At 43.2% G+C, this 18975-nt stretch overlaps 1 protein-coding gene across 2 annotated transcripts in view; it reads right to left on the bottom strand.

Moving 5' to 3' along the window:
* Nucleotides 1-18975, bottom strand: part of LOC111857566 (G1/S-specific cyclin-D2) — a 115164-nt gene that overhangs the window by 81687 nt on the left and 14502 nt on the right. For both annotated transcript variants that reach the window (XM_023838574.2, XM_023838582.2), the window contains one exon: nucleotides 3173-3228. In XM_023838574.2, coding sequence (XP_023694342.1) covers nucleotides 3173-3214 — 42 coding nt within the window. In that variant the 5' untranslated portion in view covers nucleotides 3215-3228. The remainder of the gene's footprint in view (nucleotides 1-3172; nucleotides 3229-18975) is intronic.

Here is an 18975-nt window from a genome sequence, read left to right as displayed (position 1 = left end):
GGCAGGAAAGGTGTAGACCCCCATGGGGCCCGCAGCCTGAAGAGCCCCCCCCCCCCACATCGCTGCCCCATGTGCACGGTCAGGAAAACATGGGCCGCAGACTGCAGTCGCAATGGCGGCGATGATGATGATGGCGATGATTACTCTGGTGATGAAGATCAGTCGTCGTGTGACAAGCTGTTACAAAGAGTCACAGACCTTTCTGCTTACAGTCAGCAATGACCGGAACGGACAGAGTACACTAATTGGCAGAAGTGCATGATCTTCCCGTCAGGGAGAAGTATAGACAGAGAGAAGGATGAAACGGGGAAAGTGGAGGGAGGGATGAAAGACGAGCCTGATGCAGACCTCTCCAGATGGACACAGGTTGGGAACGAGGTCAAAACAGAAACAAGAGCATCCAGCCCACCAAGCATGGGGACTAGAAACTTGGCCCCTTCCTGCAGCACCTACCCAGGGTATCATATAAACTTCACCCTGCTGTGGGAATGGCAGCCCACAGGGGTGGGGGCGGGATAAGATGAAGGTCGCAACCTCGGAAGCGCAGGTCAATCATTGGTGGCAGCCAATCAGGGGGGCTGGCTGCGAGGCCAGGCAATGCATGACGCCTCTCCGGATGCACTGCCAGATGGCTGTAGGACCCGAGCAGCAGCTGAGGCTTAAAAATGAGAGGGAGGTGTAGGTTACAGGGTAACTGTCACAGCGGGACCACACACTGCCAGGCTCCGGCCCTGCCCGCCCTCTCTAATACTTTCCCTATTCGCGTACTGTCCAGTTAAAAACACACTACCGCGTGTGCTGTCACGTGACTCCGCCCCGTCCAGTCCGCGCCATGGAAGCAGCATGGAGGTGAACTCAAGCAGCAAGCTGACCGAGCAACTCCAGCAGCTTGTACCAAACAAAAAAGCCGTGTCCATCGTGTGGACGCATTGTGGCTTTAGTGAAGACGACGCGGAACAAAATTAGGTCAAATGTAAACACTGCGGAAAAACTGCTTCAGCGACTAAAGGTAATACCACCAATCGGTTTCGGCACTAGCAGTATTTAAAAGCGTACACCGCATACGGTGATCGTGGTTATGGGTGAGGAACCGCTTATATGGATCGAAAAGCTTGGACAGAATAATTCCTGTGCAAATACTGTTAATATAATGTTATTATCTTATAGTAATCAAGTAGTCTACTTACATCGTTCATTTAGGGTGCTCATTTAACGTTAATACTTTTTTTATGTGCCTGGGGAACGTAAAAACTTTTTTTACATGACCGGAAAAAAAGAGTAATTTTCTCTCAATGACGAATGTAGACTCATCAAAGCTTATAAACTGCCAAAAACGAGCCACCGAGATGCAGCAGCGAAACTGCAACAAGCTGTATGTTATGTACAGTACTATATTTCATTATAGCGTATTTGAATTATACACAGTTAAGTAATTTAATTTGTACAGTACTGTAATTTGAAAAGCGTTTGAAACAGCTGCACTGTACTGTATTTTGAAATCGTCCATGAAATTCAGTAGAGACGTTGTCCGTCTTATTACCTTATATGCATGTAATATATATTCAAATCTCAGTTAGAAGGTAATCTGCCAGAGACAAAGAAAAAGAAAAAAAATCGGTTTTAATGATTACCTGCTTATTGTGATCAATTTCACACAGACAGACGATCAATATAAGTGGTTTACACTGTAATTAATTTTGTTAGCAAGAAATGCAGACTATTTTTCTACTTTTTTTTTAGGGAACTTGCTTTTTACAATAAAACTAAAATGTGACATTTTTCTTAATTCAATTCAATTAAGAAATTAGATTATTAATTAAAATTATAAATTAAGATGTTTTTATTTCAAGCGCTTTGGTCCAGAGCAGCCTGTCCAACCATTTAGCCTGTAGAAGTAGCCTAGCTTGTTTTTGTCCTCACTTTGACTTAAATCATTTTGCTTATTATGATTTCCATATGTCAAAATAATTGTTAACTAGGGTTAGCCCCTTCGCTTAGCCACATCATTTTACATAACATGGTACAAAATAACCAGTTAATATGAATTTTATTCAGTTTACTTCCACTGTCCAAAAACATGCAGCTTAAGCGAATCGGAGTGCCTGAATGAACCCTGTGTGTGACTGAGTGTGCTCCCTGCAGTGGCTGGCTGGTTCCTACCTTGCACCAATTATAATGTATTTATCATATACTATATTATATTATATTATACACGATTACTCAATGAATTTTCAGATTGTTCGGTACATTTCTCGATTACTGATATAATCAATAGTGTCAGCCTTCCTTACTAATTGGTTCATTAATTAAATTCTGACCATGACTTCACACATCTTCATACTTCTGAATCGTTTATTTGAGGGTGTTTTTTTTTTTTTTTTACAAATACATGACCACATGTTTCTGTTTTATATTTTATTTTTTAACTAGAATAAAATTACTCAAAACCATATTATAGTTGATATGGCTGTTTGACAACAGTTCCTGGGCCCTCTGCAGTTAAATATCTAAATTACTGCATCTGCGGGAAAAACAAATTTTTGATGATTTTATGAAGCAAGAATCAATTCAAGCCAGCTTGTAATTCTTTGGAACACCTGCAACAAATATCAAGAAGGACCTGTAGTAGCAGAGATTAGGTCTAGGTCAGTCTGGCTGAACGGAACAGCAGCATTAGCCAGCAAGCCTCTGATGCTGAACGCCACAAAAAAGTTGGTATCTTCTATAAATTCCCATTAGATCAGAGTCTCTACCCTATAGGTGCAGAATCTCTCTTTAATGGGTCGCTCTGGCTGTCTCCAGTCATGCACCAAAGTCATAGCGGTGCACTGAAGACAAGAGCTTCAGCAGAAGTTCCTCAACCAATTGGCTAAATGCTCCTGCAGTTGTTATGCCCGGACATGCTTGAGAAGGACATTCCCATGACCCACGTGTTCCAGATGACCCAACAGCTTCATGACCAGCGGCTGAGACTTCTACTAGAGAGAAGCTGGAGAGCTGATCTACAGATGACAGCGGCCCCCCAGCGGGAGACGTCCAGCCAAAGCCAGTCACAAAGCATCCCCATGAATCCCACCTGGACAGCAACCCAAACAATAGCTGCACCTCAGATACGCTCATACAACTCGGCGAAAACCAACAGGAGAGATTTAACACCTTTAAGGGAACTCACATCTTTACTTTCTGCATTGGGTCCAGGGTGTCCGATCCCCATTCACTGTCTCTTTCCTGGGGGAGAGAGAAACACACGAGACCACAGGCTTAATTTTGTTAAAAGTTTAAAGGGAAGCATATTTTTTATTATATCTAGCAAAACACAAATGCATCAGAGACAAATGCAATTACAGACGGGGCAACAAAAATGGCATTATGAAATAACGATATAAATGACACTCAAGAAACACACTGTAGGTTTGCATTTTATTTATTTGGCTTTTACCCCAAGCAACGTTTATTCCTTTTGAAAGCTGGGACAGACAGTGCCTGGAGCGATTGGGGCTTTAGGGCCTTGCTCTGTGGCCCAACGGTGACATCATTACACAGACCCTGAGATTTGAACCAGTGACCTGATTACAGTCCTAACTCGCTGAGGCACACCCCGCCCCCATACTCGTATTCACGTAAGAAAAAAAAAATTCCGTAGCGCACAGAGGAAGCTCGGGTGAAAGGGAGAGAAGACGCTGAGGGTGTGAGGTCATCATGTTGCTGAGGACAGACAAAGCTTTGACGCACATTCTAAGAAACCAAGAGCTCTATCCCTTCTCTGTATTTGCACTAAGTATATGTGGTTTTGCAGATTGAAATGCGCTGGGCTCGACTTGATCTCTCAGCGAAGGTTTAACATGACACGCAAGATTTGTTATTTTATGTTTTTGCGCGTAACCCATGGTCACTGAAAATCTATGTCGCACTAAGTCACCGTGCCGGAGTCACCATGACCACAATCTATTGTGTTGCTTTCCGTTAAACAATCCTGTGCGTGGAAGATGACAGGAAGCACTTCGGGCAGCCGGACCAGGGTCCTGAGGCATGTGTGATTTTTTTCCGTGGAAAACCAGGCCAGGCACTGCGAGAATCTCCGACACATTCAGAGGTGGGTAGTTCAGGTCCAGAGAGTAAAAGTCCAGACCAAGATGACTATTTGTATCAGCTGAGTATAAAGAGTCACAGTCACAGAATACTCAACTGGTTGCTTGAAACTAAATCTTGGTCTGGATTTGAGTTCTCTCAATAAGGAGAACCGATGCCTTATATTACAAGACATTACAAAACACAGCTATGTTCACGAAACAGCATCAGTGCCCATAACATGCAAAACAATATTTGATAATGTGGGTTGATCTAGTCTGTCCTCTGAAGCCCAAAACCGATGCAACGTAGACTTCCAGATCTTATTTCTATCCAGGCATACATCAACATTTCTAATGTCCTGGTGAAGGATTTCTGAAATGTGCTGAAGGTCTGTTTGGGTATAATCGTAGGCGGTGCAATATTACATGATACACCTAAGGATTTTGTTTACAGAACCTTCCAGATGCTTAGCTTCAGAGACACCATATGAAGGAACACGTTGAAAACACAATGCAAATCAGCTTCTTTTAGAAACTTTTAGCAGTTGGCATCATATCCATTGAGGGTACACATAGGATGGTGACATCACAGCGGCTGAAGGCACCCCCAGTAGGTGTCAACCCTCCACAGTCTAATTTATTTCTAATATCTTTCACATAAGATTTTTCTGGAACTGATTGGCATAATCGTGCTGTTCTGTTTCCTCTAGACATCATACTGCTGAATCATATTAGCATTTAGCATTCATGTGCAGTACATCTAACTGAATTTAACCCCTCCATCAGTGGGTTACACTACCCCCTCACATCTCAAAGGTTGGGTGTCTCATTCCTGCACAGCATGCGCTTAAATTACCCGATCATTTTAATCGGATGTTAAAAGAAATAAAGAAAACATGAGAAGAAAAGCTAATGCATGCGTTTAATATTTACAAATATAACTGTAAAAGATTTACGAAGAATAACTTGAGAGGAATTTACTTTGTTCTACAAATAAAGAATTTTGTTGAAATCGGATATTTAGATGTATGTGTCTTGCATCCGAGCCTTCGAAGAAAAAGAAACAGAGAGCAAAACGTGTGGGGAAAATTTTGCAATGAGTTTGCAGCTTGTTGCACGAGGCGGTCAGGGGTGTGATAGCCCAGTCATGTGACCCTCCACCCAGCAAGGCCAAAGACGTGAACGATCACAAGGGATCACAGCAGCCGGCCGTTTGAAAACGATTTCCGAAATAACACTGCTGCTATTCGCTGAGACTTCTATTAGAGAGAAGCTGGAGATGCTTCAGATGCTTTTGTGCTATATTTGATTGGTGTGCACATCCAAATGCCTCATTAACATTACTGCCTTCTCCAGAATACTGCAGCACCCTTATTCTTCAATTCACATTAATGAACTTGATGAAAGTTAAGTTGAAAGAAAATAAACAAAGTTATGCCATTGTGACTCTGGGAAACACACTTTTGCATTGAACTGTTGCTTTGCATTACAAAAATAAACGGTTTGTACAGTTATGAATGAACAGGAACAATTTAAATAACATAATTTAAATAACAATTATCTTTAATATTACACCTTTCATACATGATAAGCAGCTCAAAGTGCATCAAAGTCAAGAAGGAAAAATAAGAACAGGCTTACAGAGTAATGAAATGGACACATGGATTAAAGATACTACAAAAAGCTAATGCAAAATGATAATGTAAAAAAGGACATTACAGTCAAACAATATGAAAGCACTAAAAGGTGAAATAAAAATATATCCATCCATCCATATTCCAACCCGCTTATCCTACTGGGTCGCGGGGTTCCAGAGCATATCCCGGAAGCAATGGGCACGAGGCAGGGAACAACCGTGGACAGGGGGCCAGCCTATCGCAGAAAAAAAAAAAAAAAAATATATATATATATATATATATATATATATATATATATTAGTGCTGTCAAACGATTAAAATTTTTAATCAGATTAATCACAGGGTTGCTGTGGATTAATTTAGATTAATCACGATTTAATATCATTCATTTTTAATCTATATTAATCACAATTCATTTTGCATGAGCAAACGGACTCAAGAAAAAAGGGAATATATATGCACTTAACACGTGTATTGAACAACTTGAACACAAGTCGGATGCATTCCATCTGCCACAGAAGTGCAGTACCATGGACCCATATCAAAGAGCAAGATTTTTTGCTTAGCCGGACAAATTGTCGTATTTAAATGGTTTTATCTTTGTTCACTTACAATTAGGCCGAACTACCGTAAATCCAACAAATAATCCGACTAATCATGGAATCCAGTTCTAGCCCGGTTAATTGCCATTGTTAGCAATATCACTTGATAACACATTATGCGCGGTGCTTTATGTATAAAACTCCGTAGCAACACGGCCACAGATAAGTTGGACGGTATAGTGTGTGCGACCGATTTAATGAGCCACAAATGAGAAGTAGTGCTTAAACGGTATAAAACTACAACTTTCCCTTCTGTTGATAAAAAGCGCAGCCATCTTGGATTCTGAATTTCTGAATTTCCGAGATATTTCTTGGATCTCAGAGAAACGGGAGCGCGCATGTCGTCACTTCCGGCTGCAATACGAGCTGACAGGGCAAATGGAACGCACCAAAACTGCCCGAAATTGGTTGACAGAGACATTTCAGGGATTTTGAGTCATTCTGCACTGCAGATGGGTTAATTGCGTTAAAAATTTTAATCAGATTAATCATGATGATGGATTAATCCGCGTTAACTCGTTAATTTCAACAGCCCTAATATATATATATATATTAAATATAAAAAAAATGATATTATTTTTAAAATAACTGTTTATGTCATTGTCATTCCGGAACAATCTGCCCTCTGACCCGCTGTTGATAGATACACGTAACACCAGCTATGGACGTCACCCCGCTTTCCTCATGTTCTCAGTATATGCTCTGCCCACGGGAGGCGCCCATGACGAATCAGCTCACTACAAAATACGAAAGCAGAAGGACACTTTTAAAAAAAAAATAAAAAAAAAAAAGCAAAAGAATGACAGAGAACTCTATTTGGGGTTCTTAGAAGGAGAATTTGAAATAGAGAGAGAGAACCGGAAGAGTGAACCATTTTGGTTTGACCTTTGGGAAAACGGCGTAGCACCCCTGCAGCGGATGTGCACGCAATAGATGGCCCACGGGCCCTAACAAGTGGGTCACTCTATGAACTGGCCTCGGGCGCTGAGAATTGTGGGAAGCCCTCTTCTGCAAGCACAGCAGAGGCTCCCGTATAGCCGCGGGAGCCTCGCCGGTCTCATGCTTTGAAAACCACGAATTCCACACAGGGCAGCCCTCGGAGTCACTGGAGAGCAACAGCTACTGATGGCATGAGAAGCGGAGTCTCTGATCCCGTGACCGTTAATGAGGCCACTTGCAGTCTAGGAGATGGCGGTCTGCAGCGAGTGAAGCGTGAAGGTGAGCAGCGTGTGGCATGCACGGCCTGCGCCGGCTGCTGTCCTCGTCTGCCGCACCCCAGCCTCATGCGGCTGCTTCTCGTGAGGTATGCAGCCAATAAAAGGAAGCGGCCCCCTATCTCTGCACGTGAGCCGCTCCACGGCGGATACCGTGAGGCAGGCCTGTGCCAGCCAGTTCAGAAGAAAGCCACAGCGTGAGCGGCTGGATGTGTCGACGATGCACAGAGCGTCACAGAAAAAAACAGGAGGCTGGGGGAAGGTGCTGCCCCCGGGGACTCGCAGCCTCCCTGCTGCCTGCCATACCGTCGTCCACAGGTGCAATTGTATGATTTGACCCGAAGGGGGGGCTGCCACAGATCACTAAAAGGATTTAAGAAAACAAGACACCTTAAATTGGGTCTAGCATCATCTGTGTTCCCCTAAATGCCCTTTGTAAGGTGGGGATGGATCCTGCTGGCTAATTCCACATCTGTAGGAGAAGGAGCACTCAGCCCTGCCTCTTACCCAGTTTGGGGGACACCTGCTACCTCCATTCACATATGTGCCGTCGTTCCTGTATCATCCATCCATGGCAAGGGAGTCAGGATTTGAGGAGACCCCCCGGAGCTTGTCGTGAAAGTGAGCTAATCCTCCCCCCAAAAAAAAATATGAAAAGGAAAAAATTGTGAGAGCTCAAGAAAGACAGAATGATAGAAGGTGGGGAGTAACAGGAAGTCACCCCCCCTCTCCACTGCTGTGGCTAACGGGTCCTGATCAAAGGGAGTGATTGGGTTTGCTGCTGGTGGGGGACAGGGGGGTGACGCCCACGGAGTCGGTTCAACGGCTGGGCACAGATGGCAAAAGCACCTGGGGTGGGTGGGGGGCAAGGCGGCAACGCTCCACCGGAATCCAAATCTCCTTTATTGCCGCGGTGGCACTCGCCAGACAAACGCATCTGCCGGGCTGGAATTGCTGGGAGATAAACCGCCGGAGCGGAAGGACACAGCAGACTGACTGGACACCGGAACGAGGCCCCCGTCACATCTCGCTTGTTGCCGGGATCCACTGCGAACAATCCTATAGACGTAAAGCAATTCGGCAGGTGTTCTGTGGCCAGGAGGGGAGTTTAAAATCCCTTCAAACACCATATTCCTTCCAAACAGGAATTTCAAACGAATTTCAGTATTTCAAACGAATTTCAGTATTTCAAACGAATTTCAGTATTTCAAACGAATTTCAGTATTTCAAACAGCCTCACAGCTTTGTAAGACTATTGCACTTACCTGTTGCTTCTCGAAACAAAACCATGACTATTGAGCCAATTCTTAATGTATAAAAAGCAGAGCAATTTTTTCAATAAAAAAGTTATATTCTATGGTCTTAAAAACCCACCATGGCTGCCTTTGTGATATAGTGTCCCAATCCTGTCCTGAGGAATCCTGTTGTTTTCTTGAGTGATCTGTGGCCACAGTCAGTGCACTTACTAAACTAAAACTGGAGGGTCTTATGCAGAAGAGAATGCAGCACGTGTCTCCGGAGCAACGAAATTCCCCTCATTAAGGAAAATACAGCAGCGCAGCCCCTCCTTTAACAAAAACAGAACGACGCAACTCTTTCGTTAATGAAGAGAGGTGCACCACCTTCTTTTTGAAAACGAAACAGACTCCCCTCCATCGATGAAAAGAGAGCGATGCACCCCCTCCATCGATGAAAACAGAGCGATGCACCCCCTTTAACTAACAAAAATGCAATGATGCATTTTCTTCATCAAGCATATATCTGCACACCCTTTGTTAATGCAAAAAGAGCAATTCACCCCAGTTGTTAACAATAATTAACAAAAATGCAACGCTGTATCCCTGTCATTAGACATATTTGAAATGCCGTCCATAACTCACTTCCCTGCCTTGTGTGAACATATTTATTTTGTTCTTAAACTCTGTCATTTAACCCTTTGATTCTTAATGAAGCCCAGAAATACACAACACCCCCCCTAGGCTGATGAACATCCCAGTTCCTAAGCAGTAAGAGGCACTTTCAGTGACTGGTAATCTCTCTGTTGTCAGCCCAGCCTCCCTGGAAAATTCTCAATGAAAGTTCCAATAGCTCAGCTCTGCTGAAACAAGACAGACCAATGGGTGTGTGAGGAGCCGTCGGGCAAGCATGCGATTCGTCCTCAGCCTCCAAAGATGTGGACAACTGGCGCACATGTGTGGCTCTCATTATGAAAGCAGAGCTGGACCCCAGCAGCCGATGCGGTGAATTTCCTGTGCAGGTAAATACTGTGATAGTGAGTGCATTAGTGCCACCTAGAGGACAGTCACTGATTCTTCACATAAGTACATAAAATAAAACCTAGAATGAGTTAAAGGGAGCCAAACTTTGTTCTATATGAGCAAAGGGTACTACTTAACACTTTACTATTATACCTAATACACTGGATTTTTATAATGTTATGACTTTATAATGTTATAATGTTTATAATGTTATTAATCTTAGAACTTAATACTTACACTATATTTGTATACAATTTAATTTCTTATAAGTACTCCTAAAAAAATGAATACAGTAGATCTGCATCCAGAATACAGTAGATCTGCATCCAGCTTATCTGATGTTTACAGCCTAGAGTGTCAGTTGTAAATATCAGATGTCAAATACCAGTCTGGACAGATCGTGAACCTGTATGACTGGCACAGAATACACCAGTTTCCCCTGAATCTCATTCGAGCAAAACCACCCAACCCCAGCAGCCAGTAATTTCCATGCTCGCACTGTTACTGCAGAACGATCAATGCTTGGCCCAAAAAAAACGTGATTTATCACTCGCTACTATAACTTAAAAAAAAAAACACGGCTTTCCTGAAAAGCCAGACACCCCAGGTCCTGCCAGATATGCAGTAAATCGGTTCAAACGCAGGGCGGGCCGGTGGTGTAGTGGTTAGCGATGTCGCCTCACGCGGGGGTCTCCACCGGGACTCCATGTGTGCAGTGTTTGCATTCCGCCCCCATGTCGCCCCCCCCCAGAGTCCAAAAACAAACTACGGATGTGTTCCTGTCCTGGGCTATTCCCTGCCTTGTGCCCACAGCTTCCAGAATCAGCTGTAGACCCCCAAGTCCCAGAATAGGACAATCAGGTAGAGAAAATAGATGGACAAATGTTTTAAGAGGAAGAGTAAATGTTTGGGGTGTCTTCATAGGCATGAGGCCCAAAAAAAAGTGTAACTGTCCCACTGTAACAGTGTAACACTGTAACAGTGTGTTCTGAAAGTTCATTTTTGTTTTAAATTGAGTTACCTAAGTTTGTTGTGATCTTTAAAATTGATTTATTGAATCATTTAGAATTCTATGTAAATTTGACGCAAAGCGTAATGGGTCACATGACTGACGTTTGGCATGGTTTTGGCGCGGTGGCACTGAGGAAGAGGAATTGCGCAGCGCTGAAAGGGATCTAACTCTGCATGTGGTCCAAGAGGCGCACACGGTAATTGTTATTTTTATTTTTGTGTTGTATGTGATATAATTAGTGTGTATATGTAGGATGAAAGTTTGTTTCGGTTAATTGTGAGTATGATGTATTTTGGACGAGCTTGAGTGTTTGTGACGGGGGTGCTAAGGAAGAGACTTGTATGGACTTGAGTGACTGATGTAAATTTTTGTCTTAATTTTGTTATATTAGTTTTCATGGTGTCTGCTGAGGAGAGAGAGAGAGAGAGATACAAATAAACCCTCTAAGATATCTGTATGAAGCGTGGCCATTGTTCAGTTGGACCTGTGTAGCTACGATGGGTTTCAGAATTAAACCGACTGGAGAATAACACACATACTGATATAAAAGGTTCAATAATTTAAAAAAATTGAGCGGCTCTTTTTAAGTCCCCCCCCCACGGAGCGCACTGAGAGCAGCTGGAGGAAAGCGTTTGTGATTCTCAGCATCGCCCGCTGCTCCTCTAATTTGCTGCAGAGCTTCTCCTCCACATCCAGCTGCCCTCTTTAGCTCCTGCATCACTTCACCACAGACTAAATGGTTCAGGAAAATAAACAAGCAAAGAAAAAAAAGGAAAATAAATCAGTCATCACAAGAACAACAATAAAGGGCTCCAGTTATCAAACCAAGTAGCCCAGTCAACTGAAACATAAAGCCAGTTTCAATTTATACATTAATTTGCAAGAAGAACTCCATTTTGATCGCTATGCATAAGTTTTCTCGCTGCATGTAGACCAATAGAACGTACAAAAGAGGAGCTCAGAAAGGTTCTAATTATTATGTTAAGAGATTTTTTTTTTTTTTTAAATTTGCAGCATTAACAACAGAAGCATAAAGTCTGGATTTTTAAGGGAGTCATTTTCCAAGTGCGTGTCACAGTTTTTACTGAATTTGTTTGAAGGATAAGCGCTTCTGTTTCTGGATTTACAGGGCCGCAGCCATGTAAAGTTTAAAAATTCCGTGCAGCATAAACATACAATTGTTAGCTATCCATAACCTACAAACAGTCGGAGGATCGCATACTGATTTAACTTCATACGGTGCTGCGGTTGCAAGAGGGTGAGAAAAGAGGGCAGGGTGCTGGCCATGGGGGCCGATGTGGAAATTACTGAGAATGCAGCCATGCGCGTTTGCTGACTGGATTGTACTGGGCATTTCACAACACCTCTCTGTGGGTTGAGGGGAAATGCGAGGGCGGCTTTTTGAAATACAGCCACATAAAGAAATGTAAGAATTGATTTGATAAAAAAAAAAAAGAAGAATTCATTTTCAATGAGCAGTATCGCTTAACGTTATAATGAAATTCCTCTTTTAAAGGAAAAGAGGAAAGATGCTCCTAACATCGTTGTATGCAATGAGACCAGTCACACTTGTTCATCGCTAACAAACAGCTCCATCACTTTGGTGCATTTAAATGGACGTCCTACTGGTACTGCCTCTTATGCTACATCAGAATAGACAAAGCTTAGGATTCAGGAATTCAATATTCAATCACATACTTGTCTTGATACCTCATTGGACATTTAACGCATAATGATGAAGAACGAAAAAAATAACGTTTCATGACATAAAGTTGCACACTTATACAATAACAAGTGGGTGACTGAAGGCATACTGGAAGGACCCGCGAGTTCGCATGCAGTACAGCATTACGGGGCAGGTGCCTTTGAAGTCGTAAGCAGCTCACCGAGGTGTCAAAACACCTCGAGGCCCCATCGTCAGAGGGTTAATGGGGTGGGGAGTCAGACCTGAGCAGGCCACAGCACTGAGCAGACTGTGGGGCTGGGGGGGGACGTGCAACGGCAGACAAGCTTGTAAAGTGCTGCATGCCCCTTCTGAGGAACCGTATATGAAACTGACACTTCTGGGGGTGGAATCAGCCAAAAGGCCAGGAAGACGGAAAAGGGCGTCGCATACCAGTGTCGGACGGCCGAGGTGATGCCTCCTGCCTCATTTCCTACTGAGCAGCAGCCAGGTCACAGGCCTCATCTAAGAAGGTTCCACCCTTATTTAAGATGACTTCCTCACTCAGGAAAACCATTGATTTGTACATGCTGTATGTATATAACACATATAACGTACATGCAGCATACTTGCTTAATTCTATAGTCCAAAAGCTATAGTGCATTTACGCAAAACAGACGGTAGAAATCGACATTAAACTCAGATGCTCTGTTGGATGCAGATTAAGGGACCCTGAGGTTATTTTGTCTGTAATGGGAAATGCACCCCAGTTCCAAGAGAAAAAAAGATGGGGGAAGAATAAAACAGAACAGCTAACGTTTAATCCGAACCGCTAAACAGTAAAAGTGTTTTAATAAGGGGGGGGGGGGGGGGGGGGGGATTTGGTTTCCTGATGATCGAAAGCTGGCTGTTTTGCTGAGCCCTAAGATCGCCCCCCTACACACATACATATGCAGAATTTCACACCATTGTCATCCAGACTAATGAAGCAAAGATGAATTAACATCACATTTCTTGCCACCCCCAGACTTCCCCTCATGGGGCGGGAGGGGGGCATATCACCATTTCCATAAAAAATAAAACTCCCAAAGCGCCAAATGTGACATTTTGGTTAGAGGAAGGTCCTAAAAGCTATGGCATGGTGAACACATCTCTGTCTGGTTTTAAAGAACAGCCTTCCCTCCACCTTCCACAGTTCCATCCAGTTCCGGGCTGTGGTGGGGTTTGTATGGACATTACAGACTTATTCTATTTGGCAGTGAAGCAGTTGTGTCAATTTTAAGGCAAATATAGCTGATTTCTTAGAAGAAATGGGATTTTTACATGCTAAACCTGAAAGGATGAGCTTGTCTTCAAAGCGTTTTTTTTTTGATGGGGAAAGTTATCTGGCTGATTTCTGTGCCTGATTGAGTCCTGGAGCAAACAGACCACATTTAATCTCAGGACTCCTACCAACCTACGTTAGTCTTCAGAGTCTCTGAGATTAAGAAATACCGTTTCTCTGCCTTGCATCATAGTTCATGTGATACATTCAGCGCCTTGGCAAACTACTCAGTTCCCATCTCTCCTGTTACATTTATTGTGACAAAATAAGACTCTGAAACAGACTGAAACATTCTATTCTTATCTCCCCCACCCCCAGCAAAGAGATGTACACGCGACACCACAAGCATACACAGCATACATCTGACAGAAAGGCAGCCGGACATAACTGTTGCTAGGCTGGACATCCCATCAATGAGCAGCAACAAGTGATAGCATGGGAGGAAGAGCTAATCGATACCCTACAGACACATCAAGAAGAAGAAGAAGAATCAATAAGAGCTAAAAATGAGATAAATTAAAATAAGAGCATTCTAGAATACAGGAATCACAGATGAAGGCAGTTGAGGTGTTCCTGTCTAGGATAAGTGGTTAGAAGATGTGGATGGGTGGATGATCCCCAAAATGTTAAATAATATCGTGTCAAAACCAAATACATGACCCAATGCAAAATAAAAAAAAGGAGTATCTTTATGAAGTACTCATATATAAATTACTCATAAAGTATGAGTACAAGGTAACATTTTACTTGACGGGCCACAAACAATATAGTATACTATTACTTATGTATTAATTAACCATAAACTAAGTCTTAGTTACATACTGATCTCATGTTAATTCATCATTAATGAATTGTGACGTTTTATCTCAAGCAATTACTATATTTATTACTATATCTGTTAATTCTGTAAACCTTTGTAAACTACTGAAGGAACAAGTAATGAACGACAAGTGAAATACTGATCTCATGTTTCTTCATCATTAATGAATTGCAACTTTTATGTTTTATCTCAAATTTCAACCATATTTGCTTATGATTTGTTCATAATTTGTACTTCAGTACAAAGTTATTACTCAGTTAAGTATTTGTGCCCCGTCAATAAAGTGTCACCAGCACCAATGTACAATTCACAAAATAAAAAAACAGAAAAGGGTACCTTTATAAAGTACTCATATACAGCTTTATAAAGTACTCATATACAGCTTTATAAAGTACTCATATACAGCTTTATAAAGTACTCATGCCCCTTGTACTTCCAAGCTCAAACTTGCTCTAGAGCAATATATTACCTTAGAAGTCAATTTGCTGATTTACTCCACCTGTTTAAGAAACTAGTGAATCACATGTTTTCATTTCTTTTATACATACGAGTTTAATGCCTCCCTCAGCCTGTGAGGTCCTATAGCAGGGTAGAGAATTTCCAAAAAAAGACTGAAAATGAATATGAAAAATATGACCATGGAGAGGTGTGAACCTGGGGATGGCTAGCAGGTCACCGCTAAGGTGTTGAAAATCCCCTAAAGCTCAGTGCAGTCAATTGTACAGGCGAAGAAGTGTGAAACTGTGGCCACAATACCTTGTACGGGCCGCCCCCCATACCTGGCTCTTGGGTGAACAGGGCGCCTATCAAACTTTTAAATTAAGCATCTGTGGTTTGGCTTCTTGGATTGGTTGAGTGTTCACTAGTTTTTGCACTAAGCATTTGCAGACCCATGACCCATTTATATAGGTTAACTCTAGGACTGGGACTGGGAAATCTGATCGTGGATCAGCATAGGAGCTTGCTGGTTTTAAAATGCTTACATTTCCAACTCTGCCTCGCGACCCTTTCAGAATGTGCTGCGACCCAAACTTGGGTTGCAACCAAGGGGTTGGTCTAGAGAAGCTACTGCAAGGCCAACAGTAACACTTAAAGAGCTTCAGAAGTCAGTGGCTGTGACACGGGCCATGAATCTCCAAGGTGTTCCATGAAACAGGCCTTTCCAGCAGGCTGCACAGAAGAAACACTGTCTGGACCAAACATATCCCAACCTGCAGAAACCAAAGAGGAACTTCTAGGATTGGACATGAAGTGGTCTAGTGGCATATCAAACACTGCTCACCAGCCTAGTGACACCACAAACTCAGAGACCTGCTAGCGTCTGTCAGAAAGCTTGAGCCGGGTAGCTTGTCCTTCAACAGGACAACGATCTGGAGCTCGGAACAGAAGCAACACTGGGGTGACGGATACAGAAGACGATGGATTCCCTTGAGTGGCTCAGTACTGGCCTCGAACTGAAAACCTGAGGTAAGATGCCAAACCTGCCATCCATCGCTGCTCCCCAACCAACCCGACCGAGCTTGAGGAATTTTGCACAAAGGAATGGGAAAGAATTGTTAGTGCTTTATCTAAAGAGACAACTGACTATAAGCAGGGTCAACCAAGGCTGGTGAAAACCCATGAAATAACCACTTTTATTTTTAACCAAAGCAAAGCTTTACTAGATAACAAAAAAAATCCATTCAAAGTAAAACGAAGTTTGGGCTGCATGATCATTAGTGGTGGAAAAGTACACGAGGGTTGAGGACTATTTCAAGGCTCCTCGTCTACTGATGCACAAGGGGAAAAATCAACAGTGTGGGACCAGCATCAAAGCTTTGCCAGATTTTCCCCGACTGCCAGACCACAGCTCTGCAATCACACCTTCAGCTTGCAGCTTTCAGTTCTCGCCTCGCTAAGAAGAATGTGCCCACCATTCGTTTGTCTGATATCCGTGGAAAGTTCGACTGGTGCTGCAGGCTTCGCGTTTGGCCCTTGGATCCGAGAGCTCGGATGGGATCAAAACAAAATAAGGCTGATTCCTTGTGCTTTTAATCAGCTCCGTTGCCATATTATTCCAATTTCTCCCGCCAATTAAATCTTGTTCATTATAAGCAGGCTGTCTCTATAAAATTCAAATGGCAAACAGATACAAGGCAATGAGACAATTCTTCCCAAGCTGTGTAACATAAAGCATGTAGTCTTGGAGGCTGTTTTGTTTATACCACCTGGTTATATAGTGTGATTATATGTTTAACAATCAATATCTCAATGCTAAAGAAAAACAGACGTGATTAAATTACACATCTATATAAACTACCGCAAATCCCTATAATCTGGATGCAAATACCTTTGTATAATTAAGGCAGACATCATGGGATAAATGCAATTAAACTGTAAATCTTGGTGGCGACAAACTTTAAAAAAACGAAAGAAAAAAAAATATCTATCAAAGTCCAAGTGTATTCCCTGTATTTATAGCAGGTGTTTCTGGAACATCCGTCCCAAGACGGTGTAAGCTGAAGATTTCTTAGGAAGTTAAGCGGTAGCGATGTGGAGGACTGTTCCTCTCAGCTAAGGATTGCCATCGAGCAAGACATTCAACGGTCATAAAAATTCCTGCTCTGAATGCATACTTTTTATGCAACAACTGTGGAGGGAGACTGAGCCAAAGTATTTTTAGGGCAAAAGGGAATTCTGTTTTCCCAGTCAACACAAAAAAAAAACCAAAATGAAACACAAGAGCCAGATGCTTGAAGTACAGTAACGCAACAACAATGCTGGTCTGCAACCAGTAGGATGATGATATAAAGATCCAGGAGAGAAGGGCTGTGCCTTCTGATTAGCCTACAACAGTCCTGGCACTAACTGGCACACCTGCACAGACCTGTCCTCCATCACACTGAGAACATTTCTTCTTATTTTCCAGGTTCTCTTGCCAAAAGCTCTGGACCGGGGAGCTGAAGGCCTTTTATGCTGATAGTGCTGCAGCCCTCATTCAGGACTTAGCTGGGCAGACCCCAGATGCAGGTTCCTCAGGAAGCGCTTCTCCTGACCATCGAAAAACACACTAATGTAGACCAGACCCACACTTGCTCCAGGTAGCAAAAATGTATACCAAAACACAGATACCTTCCTGCATTTCTTTCGTGCGTTGGGAACCCTAAAGTCCGTACTACGGAATGACTTTAAGCCCCTCTAAGCCCTTGGCTCTGTTCTGATTGGTATAATGGTATGTTAATAATCAACAGTTCTACGCATGAAGCTTCTGTACAAGCCAGCCTGAGTACAAACGAGGTCACGTGCAATTTATGAGACGTGATATGCTGCCGAGGAACGAAGATGGAGATTTAATTTCCTGAGCTCTTTATTGCACGGAGTCATGGAGAGTCACATATCACATTTGGAATAAAGTGAGAGAGTGTGTGTGGGGGGGGGGACTTGTAACATTACAGTAATGGTGCCCCTCTCCATTTTAGCAATAGCCTGTGTCACACTTCATCAGCTGAAATGCTCGGGGCAAGATGAGCACCAGGCCGTCGTGAATTCCGCCGCACATCTGCGGCTTTGACCTGGGGGAGACAGATGAGATGGGAGATGAGAGGCGAGATCTAGATGGGTGAGACTGGTGTTCAGAAACCCGATACATCCTCCCCAAAAATGCGTGAAGGGTTTCAGCAGAGCTGCAGCTCCGCCCCTGGCTACGCGGAGAGCTCTCTGCAGTCAGTCTCACCTCCAGGATGTGTTCCTGCACATCCCAGCAGCCGCTCTTACCTCCTGTACAGATACCCCGATCCTGGGACTAGCGCAAACAAGACAGCGGCACCATGAATTCGCACCTTGTTGTTTCACGCAGTTCGATTAAGAGCTTGAATAAGGGTCAGAAGCTGAATTCACTGGCAAATGTAAAAACCCGAAGAGACAGAGTCTTTTAGGTCAATGAAATGATTGACCATTTTTTAGTCCAAGAATGAAATCTAAATTAAAGAGGCTTCGCCTAGACACTGATTCATCATGGAGGCCACAGCATCTGGCACATGCCACCTCCAAAGAGGAGTGGAACTCTAACATCCTGTCTTACCACGACGTCTGCTAAGCATTATCCTCTAAAGGGATCCACTTTTTCAATTTAACCAAAAAGAATGTGTCATGTGACCTCAACGTCCTCTTTGGCAGGGCTGAAGGAAACGTCTACCCTTACGGGGAGGGCACGTGCTGGGCAGAGTGTCATGTGGACAACTGAGATGTCGGATATGTGCCCTTGTGGATATGTTATTGTCCCGGGGGTCGGTTACGCCTCCAACATATACCCCCCCCAGGGGCATGTCCCAGACTGAGGACATGTATCCCACCAGGTGGTCACACGAGTCTAACCTGTGGCACACGCCACACGTCT

The sequence above is a fragment of the Paramormyrops kingsleyae genome, chromosome 3 (genome assembly GCF_048594095.1).
Source record: "Paramormyrops kingsleyae isolate MSU_618 chromosome 3, PKINGS_0.4, whole genome shotgun sequence".
NCBI lineage: Eukaryota > Metazoa > Chordata > Actinopteri > Osteoglossiformes > Mormyridae > Paramormyrops > Paramormyrops kingsleyae.
The sequence above is the reverse complement of the archived record's forward strand: the minus strand, read 5'-3'. Positions and strand labels throughout refer to the sequence as shown.